General features: G+C 38.4%; 1 protein-coding gene across 4 annotated transcripts; it reads right to left on the minus strand.

Moving 5' to 3' along the window:
• Window positions 1-143: 143 nt before the first annotated feature.
• On the minus strand, window positions 144-14,947 carry LOC113054899 (NGFI-A-binding protein 2). Of its 4 annotated transcripts, none has more exons than XM_026220679.1 (7): window positions 13,688-14,941; window positions 11,444-12,350; window positions 10,752-10,885; window positions 7,496-7,559; window positions 5,375-5,483; window positions 4,850-5,035; window positions 144-1,482 (listed from the first exon to the last, which is right to left on the minus strand). In XM_026220679.1, the coding sequence occupies exons 2-7, from the start codon at window positions 12,347-12,349 to the stop codon at window positions 1,403-1,405; spliced, it is 1,479 nt and encodes a 492-aa protein (XP_026076464.1). In that variant the 5' UTR covers window position 12,350; window positions 13,688-14,941; the 3' UTR covers window positions 144-1,402. The 4 variants fall into 4 exon arrangements, with proteins under 4 accessions (XP_026076464.1, XP_026076463.1, XP_026076461.1 ...); XM_026220678.1 differs by having other exon boundaries at window positions 11,444-12,356; XM_026220676.1 differs by having other exon boundaries at window positions 11,444-12,361; window positions 13,688-14,940.
• Between the last annotated feature and the right edge of the window lie 454 nt (window positions 14,948-15,401).

A 15,401-nucleotide genomic window follows, 5' to 3' on the forward strand; every position in this document is an offset into this window, starting at 1 on the left:
CTGGACTCATTTCATATAGACAAAAAACACTGCAAAATATCTTTCAAAATATCCTCTCTTGTGTTTCACAGAATAAAGAATGGCATGACCTTTGGTTAACGTTTGGTTATCCCTTTAATTATAGGTCTTTACAAGCATATTACTCAAATCAATATATCAATTTATTGATTAGCCATTGATTCATGAGTGAATTAGCCACTAGAGTGGCACCAAACAGAATTGAAACTATTACTACATTTTTCAGACAGTTTTCCCAAACACTTGCCCATCTGTGAGACTGATGATGATGATGATGATGATGATGATGATGATGGCTAGTGAATCACAGGCATCATCTGTCCTGGTTTGTTGAGATGACTAGGGTAAGTGTGGGCGGTAGAACCGTGTCAGAGATGAGACAGAAACATATATTTTCACATATAATACTGTAAGGTCCTTGGACAAAAAGCAGTGGATGAATAAAAGTTAGAATAAATCAGCAATAGTCTGCATGTTGTAATGCACACGTTTCTATTTTTACACTGTTGGCAAAATAAAAGTAACATTCTAGAGAAGTAAACAGGAGAAACATTACAATATAATTTATTGAGAAATTAAAAAATAAATAATCTGTCATTGAAGAGGCCACATGTATATTCCTAGCGATGTAACACACAATTCTTGCAAATCCATTAGCCATTCAACCTTTAAACACTGAAAATACACCCCCCCCCCACCCATGATTCATTTGAATAATTTACATTTCGTAACCTGTGAAATCTAATGTGTGCATTTAGCGTTGATAATATATTAATATAGTAAACTGCATCAGCACGTTACTAGTGTCAGGGTTCTTTATATAGTCACATTCAGAATTTCACATGTTAATATAATCCAAAACTTGTAGATGTGTTTTGCACACTGTACATAATAAAGTCTTTGAGCAGTTTATATATATAGATTTATTCTAGCGTTGTGATTAGTTGGATTAAATAAACATGCTCCTCCCAAACTTTTGCTAGAACTTCTTCAGAACCGAGACTTACATCCCAATGTCTCACAGCTCCGCTTAGAACGAGAGGCATGTCATCTATCCGTATAAATTAAGGTTTGGGTAATGGATGCAGATGCCATTTCATTCCAGAATTTGCTGACACTAAATAAGCACCATTGAAGCTTTTTACTGATATTCTTTACTGGTTAGTCGAAGTATCTTTGAAATGTATTTGTTGTGACACTCGTTGCTTGCACTAATCTGTATGTGCTTCAAAATTCATTTGGAAAGAAAGAAAATAACTTTCTGCTAAACAGAACACACAAGTGATACAGAGCAGGACTATTCAACATAGCGAACTGAACACCACATCTGCATTTAGACGTGATATCCAACCTGAGTTCAACACGGAGACTTGCAGACTGATAGTTATGGGTCGTCTTTGGTGTTTGCTGGACTGCTGCTTCTGTTACTTGATCCTCTCCTCTCTGACTCTTTCTCCTCCATCTCTAGGAGAATATAAACAAAGGTTTTTTTTATTTCAGTTTTAGAAAGAATTTTTCATTTATTTTTTTATAATCAGTGTTGGGAACATGACACAGTAGTTTACAGTATCAAATGTCTATTGTTTATTTCTCTTTAAAGTCTTTTCATTTGAACAGTTTTGGAGAAATGTAGCATTACAGCACTTGCTCATCAATAGATCCTCTGCAGTGAATGGGTGCCGTCAGAATGAGAGTCCTGATAAAAACATCACAATGATTTCCCAAGTAATCCACACGACTCCAATCCAGCAATTAATGTCTTGTGAAGTGAAAAGCTGCGGGTTTGTAAGAAACAAATTCATCATTAAGACATAATTACTTCAAACCGTTGATTCCAGCTGAAATATGAGTCCTCTGTATATTATTGCTTTCTGCAGGTAAAAAACTAATCCCATCTGAACCAGGAAAAACATATGCACAGATCAAGCACCGTTTGCAAGTGAAAACAGTCCAAAATTGTCCTTAACAAATAAATTGGTGGATTTTGAAGGGCATGGATGAGTTATGGCCAGATACTTACGGATTATGGACTCATATTTTTGTCCAGAAACAATGGTTTTAAGTTTAATTATGCTAATGATGGATTTGTTGTTAATTACTGAACTGGAGTGCTGTGGATTACTTGTAATGTTTTTATCAGCTGTTTGGACTCTCATTCTGATGGCACCCATTCACTGCAGAGGATCCATTGCTGAGACGGTGATGCAATGCTACATTTCTCCCAATCTGGCATGAGGGCGAGTTCACTTTCAGCACTTTTCTGCTCATTAATGCAACTGGAACTGGGAGAGTCAGCATGTGTATCATTGGGTTTCCCATTGCATTTCTACTTGTGCTATTATTGATGTGAACGTCACAATTCCCACACTTCGGCAGACATTAATAATACATGACAGCAATGCAATAAAACATTATATTAAAACTCTATATTATTATGTGAAGGCAGAACAATGCTGAGGAATGACTGTGTAACTGCAGAATGACTGACGGCGCAATGAAATGAGGAACTTGCATTTTTGCTTGAGCTTGAAAGAGACAACACAAAAAAATACAAAGAACGACTGATTAAAGCTCATTTCTGGCCATTGCACTGAACTGAAGCACTAGTGTTTGCTCATTAAGAGAGAGAGAGAGAGAGAGAGAGAGAGAGAGCGGCTGCATCCTTTCACTGCCCACATGGTTTATTTTTACTCTGTCTCTCTGAGTCAAAGCGACGCCCTTCTCACTCCCTCCTACTCATTCACCCCCTCTCTCTCTCCATCCATCCATCCGCCCTCCTCTCACACATTTTCATAAGCTTTGACGTCAGACAGGGAAGGGGGGCTCCAATTTATCACCCACACAGCACTTCCTGTGGCCCCCACCACCCATTCGCCTGTTCTCTTCTCATTTCTCTTCTATTCTGCGTTCCCCAGTGACGACGTCTGACTGAGATGTTTGCCTCTGTAAGAGCTTCTCCAATCTGACAATCTCTGATTCATTCCATCCTTAAAGACTAGATTCCCAACCAGATATGTAAAATAAATCAGTTCGTCACTGTTCTTCTATGTATTCCTCAGAGACCCTTCAAGGTGTGTTAGTCTTTTCAATATCATCTCTAGTAAATAAAAATATTATTTTATTGCAAATCTGCAGCCTTTAAAGAAAATTTATAAAAGTGCAACAGAATAGTTCTTAAAACATGAATATTCTGTCATTTATTCACCCTCAAGTTGTATTAAATGTATATGCTTTTTTTTTATTTCAGTGTAGTGAAAGTCAGTGGGGTTCATTGTTTTTGGCACCCAAATATCTTTTATTGTTTTTTAGAGAGGCTGAACTATTTAACTTGAAAAATACCCAGGAGGTCTTGAACTTCACTCTATCCAGAAAATTAAAAAATTATAAAATGTCATGATTCTAGCAATTGTGAAACCCAGGAAGTAACACATTTATGACTTCTTTCTAAAGTACGATGATATTCTTTAAAGGGGTCACATGATGCAATTTTAACTTTTGCTTTCTCTTTGGAGTGATACAAGCTCTGGGCGCATTAAGAAGATCTGTCAAGTAGCAAAGACTAAATCCTCAAATCCAAAGAGATATTCTTTATCAAACGGCTCGTTCTAACAAACCCCCCATCTCTAAATCACTAAGTGGAAATATCTGCGTAATGTGACCCGAATGTTCACGCAAAGAAAGAAGTTGTGGTTTCAGTAAACATTTAGTGTTGAAGCAGTCGTGTCAGAGAGATGTGTGTGTTTCTAGGAGAAAGAAAAGTACTTTATTTGGTTTTCTGAGAGTAGATGCATTTAGGAATCTTTAAGATTACTTACAACAGAACAGCAACACATTTTATGGACGACTGTTTTGTGAACCTAGGAGAGGAGGTCATTCTGACTTTGCTACAACAATCTGGCGCTTCTGAATCAGCTAAGTATGTTTTGTTATCAGTTTAAGTATTTGCTATTGAATGTTATAAAATGCGTTGTTTTGCATGTTGTGTGTCTGTGTGTGTGTGTGTGTGTGTGTGTGTGCACGAGAGAGAGAGAGAGAGAGAGGGTCACACAGTGGAGTCAGCTGTCTTAACGTCTGTGGCTTGTGTTCTGCAAACACATACGAGCTTCATCACTGAGTCAATTATGAAATATGAAGCTCACGATTATGGAAAGGGGCGTTACATTTCCGAAAAGTGCTTGTGGTGATCAGCCAATCACAATGCACTGGGTCAGTTAGCCAATCAGAGCAGACTGCTCGTCAGAAGGAGGGACTTTGTAGGAACTTTTTTTTTTTTTTTTGCATTAAAGCATGTCAACCAAATACACAATCTTTAAAAAGCATCATATGACACCTTTAAAATGAATTACAGTTGTTAATAAATTACTGTTGACAGTGCCAACCCCAAACCAATTAACCCTTTCAACTGCCGAGCGGTTACCAGGTCTGACGTAGCTTTTTGTCCTGTATGTAACCAAGCAGCAAAAAGTCACCTATAAATGATACAAAATATGTTATGCTTTATTTTAAGGTGATGTTGTTTCAATGTAATTACACAAATAAGTGAAGAGTAATATTAATTAACTACATGTACCAACTAATAAGAGTTGGGTTTAGGGTTAGGGTTAGTTACATGTAATTATGCATCAAAGTAAGAACTAGTAACTACACCTTAAAATAAAGGATTACAGAAAAAAAAAAGTCCTCATGTAAAGTAACAAAATCTGAAGGTAAGCCTCTTTTACTGACCCTGAGTTTAAAAACGAGAAGTAAATCCAGTCTGTCATATTCCCTGTTTGTGGCTGGTGCATGAGAAGCGTGGAGTTATAAAACATGACAGAAGTCTAGTATTCACCTGAAATCTGTCTCTTTTCTGACCCTAGGCTGACTTTGCTTGCGTGGTCACGTGACACCATTCTAGCCAATCTGAGGCCCTCATCCATGAGCGTTTGTTGCATGAGCTGGCGACTCCAGGTGATGAGGCCAGTGCTGTCGGTGAGGGGGTGAGGGGATGACGAGGGGTGCAACTGAGGGCTGATATCTATCAAGACACAGAATTAGACAAACATGCCTCTCAATCAGATGTTACGCTTTCTTTCAGCAGTGATGTTTGTCCCTGACATGAGTATGAATGGACACAAATTTGCTTTGTTATCTTCTATGCTTGATCTTTGCATGAGTGGGAAAGTAACCCATTGTGATCACACTTTTCGTGTGAAGTGGTGCTTCATTGCTGTGATGACAATTATGACATTTGCTATAAATGCAACATAGAATGTGGGACAGTGATGGTTACATGCCTGAGACTTACTGACATACACCGGACAGTCATTAATATATCAATGGTTAAAATAAAAACAATACAAATAAGGAATCTTACCTTGTGTTAAACTGTCTAGACTCTCTCCAGAGAGGCTGTTGTCATCCGCTGTAGATCTGTTGTCACTGTTAGCTACTGGATCTTTAGACAGTCTGTCAGCATCTGTGACCTGAAGAAAGCACATTTCATTTCTAATCAAAGAGGAGTAGTTGGTTTGCTTCATAATAATTACAGATAAGAGTGCAATAGTATCTTTGTAACTTTTCATCCAATTTAAGCTTCTATAACTCTCAATCCTTTAATTATATCTTTATTTTAACCCTACAATGGATCTTGTTAATTTTCGTGTCATTTTGTTAATAAACAAGTCACCATTAAAGGGACAGTTCACCCAAAAATGTGAATTCTGTCATCATTTACTCGCCCTCATGTCGTTCCAAACCTGTATGAGTTGCTTTCTTATGTTGAACACAAAAGACGATATTTTGAAGATTGCTGGTAATCATACACTTGGTGGTTCCCGTTGACTTCCATAGTATTTATTTTCCTACAATGGAAGTCAATGGGGATCACCAACTGTATGATTTTCTTTCTTTTATGTTCGACATAAGCAACTCATACAGGTTTGGAACGACACGAGGGCGAGTAAATGATGACAAAATTGTAGTGATCGACCGATGTATCTGTTTGCCGATATTTTTCCCGATATTTAAGCATTTTTCCATAATCGGGTATCGGTTTTGTAATATCGCATTTGCCGATTTACGGCGCCATCTTGTGGCCGTTTTGAGATTTCCGCCATTGCAGTCCGGGCGTCTGAGGAGATCAGTCAACAACAACTCAGTGCACAGGTAAAGTATATGTTCTGCTTGGTTTGCTTTAATTTATCAACATATCATTAATCAAAGGCATTTTATGATCTAAATTTAATCTAATTTAGTCAAACAGCACTTTGTCAGTTGGCATTTCATGATCTAAAGCTAGATTGAATCTAGATCATAAAATGCCAACTGACAAGTGCTGTTTAACTTTATATAGTCTCGGGAAAAAAAGTTCATATTGCTCAGCACCTGACTGGGTTGATGATCAGGAAGCCTCAAGCACGGCCACTGCATGACATTTTTTGACAAGATTATCTCGTTTATACCCCCTAAATTATAGAATCATTTGATTTACTACATACACATTATTTAGTTAATACAAATCTAAATAAATGCAGCTCTGTGGAAATTATTTATAATCTCCACACGCGATCGCGGTTGAGTAGCCCAATTTATAGTTTTGTGTAAATGCATAGATAAGTTACAGCACTTTTTTGTCAGAAAGCATTTCATGATCTAGACCGACAAAACATAATAATTAATAACACTAGTTGGAATCAGTGATTGATAGGAGGATGGGCAAGCCGCTTGAATGGTGGAAACAAAATGAGAAAAGGTTCCCCATTCTTGCTTGTCTGTCAAGAAAGTTCCTTTGCCCCCCACCGTCTTCGGTGCCCAGTGAACGAGCTTTCAGTGAAGTGGGAGCCATTTATGAAAACAAATGAAGCAGGCTTACAGGGCAGAATGCTGAAAGACTCTGTTTTCTACACTAAAACCTAGTTCTGCTTAACTGGGAGTATTAAGTTACACTACTAAATAGCTATGCACTCCTAAATAGCCCTCCCGCCCCCACCAATATGTTATAATCATTTTTGTGCTTTATTTTTTTACCTGTTTTTATTTTTTTTTACCTCATCAAAGCTTTTATTTTAAAACAAAGACACTTAGTAACAGTGCACTTTAATTTTTTGGACTCAGACCCCTCTATTTATTTGTGTATAAATATAAAGTTTTTTTTTTTTTTTTTTTTGTATGCAAGGAGGGAGTGATTGTTATAAATAAAATTGTTTGTTCAGCTCATTTGTGTTGTAATAATTGTCAGAAACAGAATTATTACAGTAAATAAATATCGGTTCTGCATATCAGTTATCGGGTACATAAACATGCAAATTATCGGTATCGGTATCGGTTATAAATAAATCAATATGGGTCGATCACTACAAAATTGTCATTTTTTTAGGTGAGCTATCCCTGTAATGAAGTGTAAGCATCTGCCCAAACTTCACCTGAGCATATTCCTATAAGTCATGTGTATAATTTATATAGATTTCTATATGGTTACATATTCTGATGTACTTACATCAAGCTTGATTCTCTTCTGAGCACAACAGTCAACAGAGGCAGCACAATCATCGGAGTATGTCCTGAGATGATAATATAACAAACCCAGCTCAAATTCTGATCAAAGAAGTTTGAAGTCAAACACTCATGCTATCAATATTCAAGGACAAATACACACAAGAGGCGGCAGGGTTATGGTCACACAGGTATTTATCATCTCAGAAACTTTAAGAATTACAAGATTTAAGAATTATAAAAATGTGTTTCTCCATCAGTTGAAAGATCATGTCAGATGGATTGATTAGACGTACATCTGTTACCAGGTTTAAAGGTCTGTTCACACAAACAGTACTTGGGACAAGGATGAGATGCAAGAAGGTAACCTTGGTCCTGAAGAACCATGCTACACTATTTCCCCCAATAACTCCCTCTCTACACAAGCACTTTGGACATGTTTTCTTATTTTATGTCTTGAATGCATTGAAGACTCTGCTCAGCTAAAAGTCGAACTTGCTGGTTTTGAACGTACTACATAATCAGTTATTTTTGTGAATTCTGTCGTCCACTACCATCAATTCCACTACCATCATATTTTTGCTTGAGCTGTTGAATAAACACAACAAAACCAAAGAACTGTGGAGTAAAAAAATCAAAGTTGGCCTCTCTTTCTTACACACAGTTCAAATTTGCACTTATGTTTTGATAGTTTTGTAATAGTCTCTCTACGTGGACATTTATATGGACTTGGTGCTGGTGACACATGCCAGGTTTCATCATGATTAGCCAATGCATTGTGGTATACTGAGCAACATGTTTGCCAACCACTCTTTTAGGGCAAACAATTGCGAATTTCCTTTTTACCCCCAGATGTACATGGCCAGTAGGTGGCGCTGTCTCCAAATTGTTCTGGTACTCAGGTCTTGGTTGTGATAACAACTAAATGTATTTATCTTATAGCATTGTGAAACCCAGGGCATGTATGGTTTGCTTTCTGTTGAATGACTTATTAAATGTGAAGTGTTTGGTAAAAAAAAAAAAAAATACCCTGTGAAGATCTGATATGAACCTAATTAAAAATTCTGTAAGGAGTTTAAAAAAGTCTGTTTTTCAGAAAATTGCCACCAGCCTGGGTGTCCGAAGAACAATACATTTATATGTATTTACTATTTATGTGCGCAAGTAAAATATTTTTTTTTCTTTATTCTATAAATTACTAGTCACTTCTCCCAGATCCCAAACTAAAATATTGGAAACTGGCATGTATTTGCAACTGCTCTAAATAATAATAATAATAATAATAATAATGATAATAATAATAAATGGTTTCTGACCTCAGGGAATGACACATTAAGGCTGTGATTGGAGATCAGTTATTCCACAAATATTGATTTACACATTCTTCCCAAGATAAAACAATAGCATTGTGATATTTAAAAATGAATATGAACTTGTTTTCTTTGCATTATTTAATGGCTGAAAGCACTGTATCGTTGGATATTTTGACCCGAAGTCATTTTCTGAGTCTGAGTTCACAGTCTATTTGAAACAGTAGTTTGTTGAATATATATATATATATATATATATATATATACACACTCACCTAAAGGATTATTAGGAACACCTGTTCAATTTCTCATTAATGCAATTATCTAATCAACCAATCACATGGCAGTTGTTTCAATTGGAAAGAAAGGTGATTTAAGCAATTTTGAGCGTGGCATGGTTGTTGGTGCCATACAGGCCGGTCATTTCAAATTGGTTTCTTGAACATGACAATGAGTTCACTTAACTAAAATGGCCTCACAGTCACCAGATCTCAACCCAATAGAGCATCTTTGGGATGTGGTGGAACGGGAGCTTCGTGCCCTGGATGTGCATCCCACAAATCTCCATCGACTGCAAGATGCTATCCTATCAATATGGGCCAACATTTCTAAAGAATGCTTTCAGCACATTGTTTGAATCAATGCCACATAGAAGGCAGTTCTGAAGGCAAAAGGGGGTCAAACCCCAGTATTTGTATGGTGTTCCTAATAATCCTTTAGGTGAGTGTATATGTAAAATTATAAATGCAACACTTTTGTTTTTGCCCCCGTTTTTCTTTGGCTGAACTCAAAGATCTAAGACTTTTTTTGTGTATATAAAAGGCCTATTTCTTTCAATACTGTTCACAAATCTGCTTTAATCTGTGTTAGTGACCCATTCTCCTTTGCTGAGATAATCCATCCACCTCACAGGTGTGGCATATCAAGATGCTGATTGGACAGTATGATTATTGCACAGGTGTGCCTTAGGCTGGCCACAATAAAAGACCACTCGGTCTCGGACCACTGTGCATTTTTACTGTACTGGGGGGTCTGAAAACCCGTGTATCTGGTGTGAGCACCATTTGCCTCACGCAGTGCAACACATCTCCTTCAGGTTGTTGTTTGTGGCCTGTGTAATGTTGGTCCACTCTTCTTCAATGGCTGTGTGAAGTTGCTGGATATTGGCAGGAACTGTATCACGCTGTCGTATACACCGATCAAGATCATCCCAAACATGCTCAATGGGTGACACGTCCGGTGAGTATGCTGGCCATGCAAGAACTGGGATGTTTTCAGCTTCCAGGAAATGTGTACAGATCCTTGCAGCATGGGGCCGTGCATTATCATGCTGCAACATGAGCTGATGGTCGTGGATGAATGTCACAACAATGGGCCTCAGGATCAAGATCACAGTATCTCTGTGCATTCAAAATGACATCAATAAAATGCACCTGTGTTTATTGTCCAAAACATACGACTGCCCATACCATAACCCCACCACCAACATGGATGGATGTTCCTGCAGTCAGCATGCCAATCGCATGATCCCTCAAAAACTGCGACATCTGTGGCATTGTGCTGTGTGATAAAACTGCACATTTTAGAGTGGTCTTTTATTGTGGCCAGCCTAAGGCACACCTGTGTCTAATCAGCCACACCTGTGAGGTGGATGGATTATCTCAGCAAAGGAGAAGTGCTCACGAACACAGATTTAGACAGATTTGTGAATATTTAAGAGAAATATATATAAAATAAAAATAAAAATCAGTTTACTTAAACACATGCAAACAGTAAATACAGAGAAATTTTGATAGTGCTCTCTTAATTTTTTTCCACTGCTACTGTACTGTTTATATGTGCATATTTTAATTACGCCTGTATCTATACATGTAAATATATTTAACAATACATTAATATAGATGCAAAATCTGAAACCATTAGAAAATCTTAATGAAAGTAGTTCCTGACCTGTTATGTTTAAATGTTGACGTGTAGGCACATTCTCTCGCCACTTGTCGTGCTAAAGAGAACAGTTCAACTCTACGTAACAACAGAGCATTGTCACGGATGCAGAATTGAGCTGCGGCCTCATTGATGAGCATCTGAAAGTGGAAATATTCAAATTAAACCGGATCATCCGAGCTATGAAAGTCAAGGCATTTTGATAGTAGCCTACATATTTACAACTGGTATTTTAAAATGAAAGTATGTTATCAAACATAACTGGGAAATCTATGAGTTGTGGTTAGTTCTTTAAAGGGCTGAAAAATGGGCTGTACTCAAAAGTTCATATAAGATCAAATCTTATCTTGCTTCCCTGTGCAAAAGTCATCGCCACGATGCTAAGGTGTTGTGGGTGGATGCCATGATAAGCACTTGCTTATGTTTTCTATGTGTTATGCAGTTGCTATAGTGTTATGAGTCTTTGCTGTGGGATGGAAATGGTCCCATTTAATGATCTACAATATACACTGTAACAGCAGTAATTTTCGGCTTGGCAAACACTTAATACAAGATATTTCCAGCAGATTAGTTTAGTTTGAATTGAGCTAATTTAATGTAGAGATACAGGACAATACTTTAGTATTGTTTATTACAACTAAACTTTCTTTAATAACATGTATCTGTGCAATTTGTTCAAAATCTTCTCTTTGACAAACCTCATGATGGGTGAGCTGTTTCCCTTCCCTCCTCTTGGAGTCGAAGCGGCCATAGATCAGGCTGTATTTGCGAATCTCTTCCTCTTTGCTCTTGTCTTGAGCTTCCAGGTGGAAGATGTGTCCCACCGTCTTGGCCATTTTCTTATTGAGTCTCAGAAGCGTCTTGACCTCGGTTTGATCTGCTTGCGGCATGGTTCTTAGAAGCCTATCGACGCTTTCCTCCACGGCTTTAACCGTCTCTGGGTCCAGCTGACCTCCGGGCCACGGAGAGGTCGTAGTGGAGGGGGATGAAGAAGAAGTTGGGGTCGGAGGACCAAGAAGACGCGAGTGGCAAGCGAAGGGCAGAGCGGTAATGGGCTGCTCTTCATCTAACTCGGCGGCTCCATACATTTCAGGACTAAGCCAGTGAGGATCCATGGGGGACAGTTTTTCTCTGTACAGATGGTCTGGAGGTACAGGGGAGGCTTGTGAGCAAGGGCTCTTTGGACTGTTATCTCTGAGCGGCGTAAGGCAAGATCCTACTTCCTCTCTTTCACACGGAGAGCCTGGCTGACCGTTGCTTAAAGATTTTCTGGCACCCATAACCCCGGAGCCAGCGATGCTGGTGCCGTCAATCCTGAGGAGGGGGATTCCACAGGGGGCCACATTGGTGGCCAGGGGTTGGTTGAACAGCGTTGGGTTTGATGCCCAGTCTCGCAGAGCTTTCTGCAAGCGCCGCACGTGCAGGGGTTTTGTGGCCATGCCAACTAGTGCCATGATCTCGAGAAACTCCTCTTCGCCAGCCTCGCACAGCTGTTGGACATCATCTCCTCCCTGCTGGATGAAGGTGTCGTAGTACATCAGCAGGTTGGCCCTTTGTAAAACCCTGTAGAGCTGCAGCTCACCCAGCGTCCGTGGTAGTGACATCCTAATGCTCGGCTGCAATGGGATTTCCACAAAACCTGTCATTAGTATCATTTAAAAGCATATGTTTGTGTGTGTGCTTGTGCAAACCGGTTTATGACGGCACAAATTTGTGTTGGGGAGTGACTAGTTACATGTAACTGTTACAAGCTCTTGGTGCATAAAGAAGATCTGTGAAGTTGCAAAGACTAAAGTCTCAAATCCAAAGAGATATTCTTTATCGAAGTTAAAACCTAAAACCTAAAACGCCTTAAAACAAGACGTGAATTTAAATTGCATTTATTTATTTAAATGGGGTATATGATGTCACACTTGTCCGTGTATGAAGATGTTGTGCAGTGAAAATCCGTGAATCCTTAAAATCTTACATTTGAAGGATTTTGAAAGTCTGACAGTAATCAGATTAGCTGGGTTTAAATGTTTGAAAATCATTAAGAATTAAAAATATTCATTAGAAATGTAATCAAAAAGTAAATGTAATCAGTTACATTAAATTAATAAAGCAATTGAAATAGTTACACTTCTTATTACAATTTAAATAGGGTAACTGGGGTAATCTGTAATCTGTAGGGTAATCTGTAACCTATGAACATTTCAAAAGTAACCTTCCCAACACTGATAATGACATGACATGGGTATTGAAAATAAAATGAGACAGATAATGCAGAGCAGGTAATGTGTGCACAGCAGAAGCATAACTGTGATAAAAGAACATTTGTGTTTGAATGGATATTAACATTATTGTGAGTCTGTGACACTATTGTGCTTGTGTCATGTTTTTAAAAGCAAACAAAAAAAGCATTGCTGCATCTTTTTAAAAGACTGTATCCAAGAGTCAAGATGAGGTGCAGTCAAATGTCCTCCTCCTGCAGTGTAATATGAAGCCTCTTAATCTGCAACCTCTCACGTCTTCTGCTTTTGCTATATATCGCTCTCTCTCCTACAAAACAATAGCTGGAGACAGATTTGGCATGTGAAAGTTCATCAGTGCATCCTCCTTTAACTACACTGACGAAACTGTCATCTAAAAATCTAAAAGTTTCAGGTAGTCCTACAGAAAGAGAGCTCTTAGCTCTAATTAAGTTGCATGTTTTGAGCAAGTCATGTATAAGACAGAGAGCTCACTCTGTAGGCTACACAGTAGTTGCGGAATATTTTATTTGTAATTTTTTTTTTTTATATATAAACTTAAATAGTAAGCTAGTTTATGTCTACGAGATTCCGTTCATATGCTCATGAGGTGTAGTTGTTAAACATAACCCACAGCATAGTTTTCCTCTGATAATGAATAATGAGTATAGTAGCTGAATGCAGACTCATCAGTAGTTGTGTACTACTCACCTCGGGAGGTTAGAGACAGAACCCAGGACAGGATCCAGCAGAACACTTCAGCTTCCAGTGACCGACACGACCGAGTCTACCGGGATCTCACTTCTGTAACTCAACTCAAAATCAGTCAAACTTTTACTTCTACTATTAGACTCGTATCTTTACGCCTCTGACGCGTAGCCAAATTCATTTGTTTTCTGTGCTTGTTAGACCTTATTCTACAGATGTGAGATTGAAGTAAAATATTGTTGAAACTCGTGTGCTCTTTTGTCTCGGCTGTGCTCTGCTGTGCTGGCAGTAGCGGTGAGTTAATGACGCTCCTTTCGCTGCCTGTGTGGGCGCGAGAAACGCGTGGGCGGACTGCGGCACGCCATCTGACCGAATAAGAGCCTTCCTCTCCGGTCTGAGCTCAGACTCTCGCATCAGGGTGTGGACGGACGGGGAATTCTGTCCATTTCACTGTTAAAGCTCATATATGTATAATGTCAAAGTCAGCCGTTTAGAAGCTAAACAGCACTAAAGAGCCCTACTGTAATAGCCAGCAGACTCAACACATGAGCAAACACGAGTGCCGTCAGATGTGTGGATGAGCGCCGGAGATCGCTGTCTGTGGGCGGGGATCATCGCTCAGTGACGCGGCTGGAAGCAGCGGGATTCCCCGCTCCTCGCGTCAGTCGATCCGAGGGCTCTCACTGGTTGAACAACGCGAACTGTTGTTGTTTTAAAAGACTGACTTGTCATTCACCATTCTTTTTGACATGATTTTTATGTATTCATTTCTTTACAGGATATTCATAGAACGCTAATAGAATGGTTTTGTTTTGCGTTCATTGTGTACATTATCTAAGCCTTATAGATAGTAGAACACTATCAATCTACTATCCGCTTTTTATTGCGCATTTGGATTTAAATTGAACAAATAATACCTATAAAACTACACGATCGCCATTTAACAGTGTTCAAGTCAATCACTGAAACAACAATGCCACCTTGAGGAACAAATATAAGTTTACACAGGTAGGATAACCGACACTAAATCAACTAAATAAATAAAATAAAATAAAAAACTGCTATTATTGCATGGGGGCTGTTTCATAAAAGACGCCAAGAAAAGCGGTGATTAAAGTCCAAAACCTGACCTTAATAACCTAACAAATTAATCGGGACTAAAGCGGTTTCATAAACGACTTAACTCACTAATTCGAGCCAGGTTCAGTGAGTCGAGGTTAATTTGATGTTGTGTTTTCCTCAGTGCACGTATCTATTTTTCTTTTATGGGACAATGCTGTGATGCATTAATTTTGCTTTAGTGTAACAACACTTCATAAAGAAAGATACGTTATCCAATAAACTCATGTAATCAAACTCATACAGTGATTTTATCTCGTTTCCTGCTCCTCCATGCATCTTTTAGGCCGAAAGAGGAGTTGACATCACTATATATCAATAAGAATATGAAAATAATAAGAAGAAAAAACGGTGATGCAAATACACTTTCTGATGGGCTGAAATGTAACACTTTTTTTAAGCTGCACAAAGTTTACAAATCTGTATTCAGTATTTGGAGGAAAACGGAACACATTCAGGAAACAAAATTAAACAAATTTGGATATTTATAATCTTTCGACACTTCTAGCTTTAACTCATATGTTTTGTAACCTGAAGCACTTTGAGAAATATGCAAAATGAATATAAAAGTGTTTAACAGTCGAAACAGTTTCTAGAT

The sequence above is a fragment of the Carassius auratus genome, chromosome 36, assembly GCF_003368295.1.
Source record: "Carassius auratus strain Wakin chromosome 36, ASM336829v1, whole genome shotgun sequence".
Classification (NCBI taxonomy): Eukaryota; Metazoa; Chordata; class Actinopteri; order Cypriniformes; family Cyprinidae; genus Carassius; species Carassius auratus.

Excerpts from the sequence above, each read along its gene's own strand:
- LOC113054899 (XM_026220679.1), bottom strand. The coding sequence starts at position 12,349 with ATGTCACTACCACGGACGCTGGGTGAGCTGCAGCTCTACAGGGTTTTA. Across the intron at positions 10,886-11,443 it reads AACAGCTCACCCATCATGAG|ATGCTCATCAATGAGGCCGC; the intron begins GTTTGTCAAAGA and ends TTCCACTTTCAG. Across the intron at positions 1,483-4,849 it reads AGAAAAGAGACAGATTTCAG|AGATGGAGGAGAAAGAGTCA; the intron begins GTGAATACTAGA and ends ATATTCTCCTAG.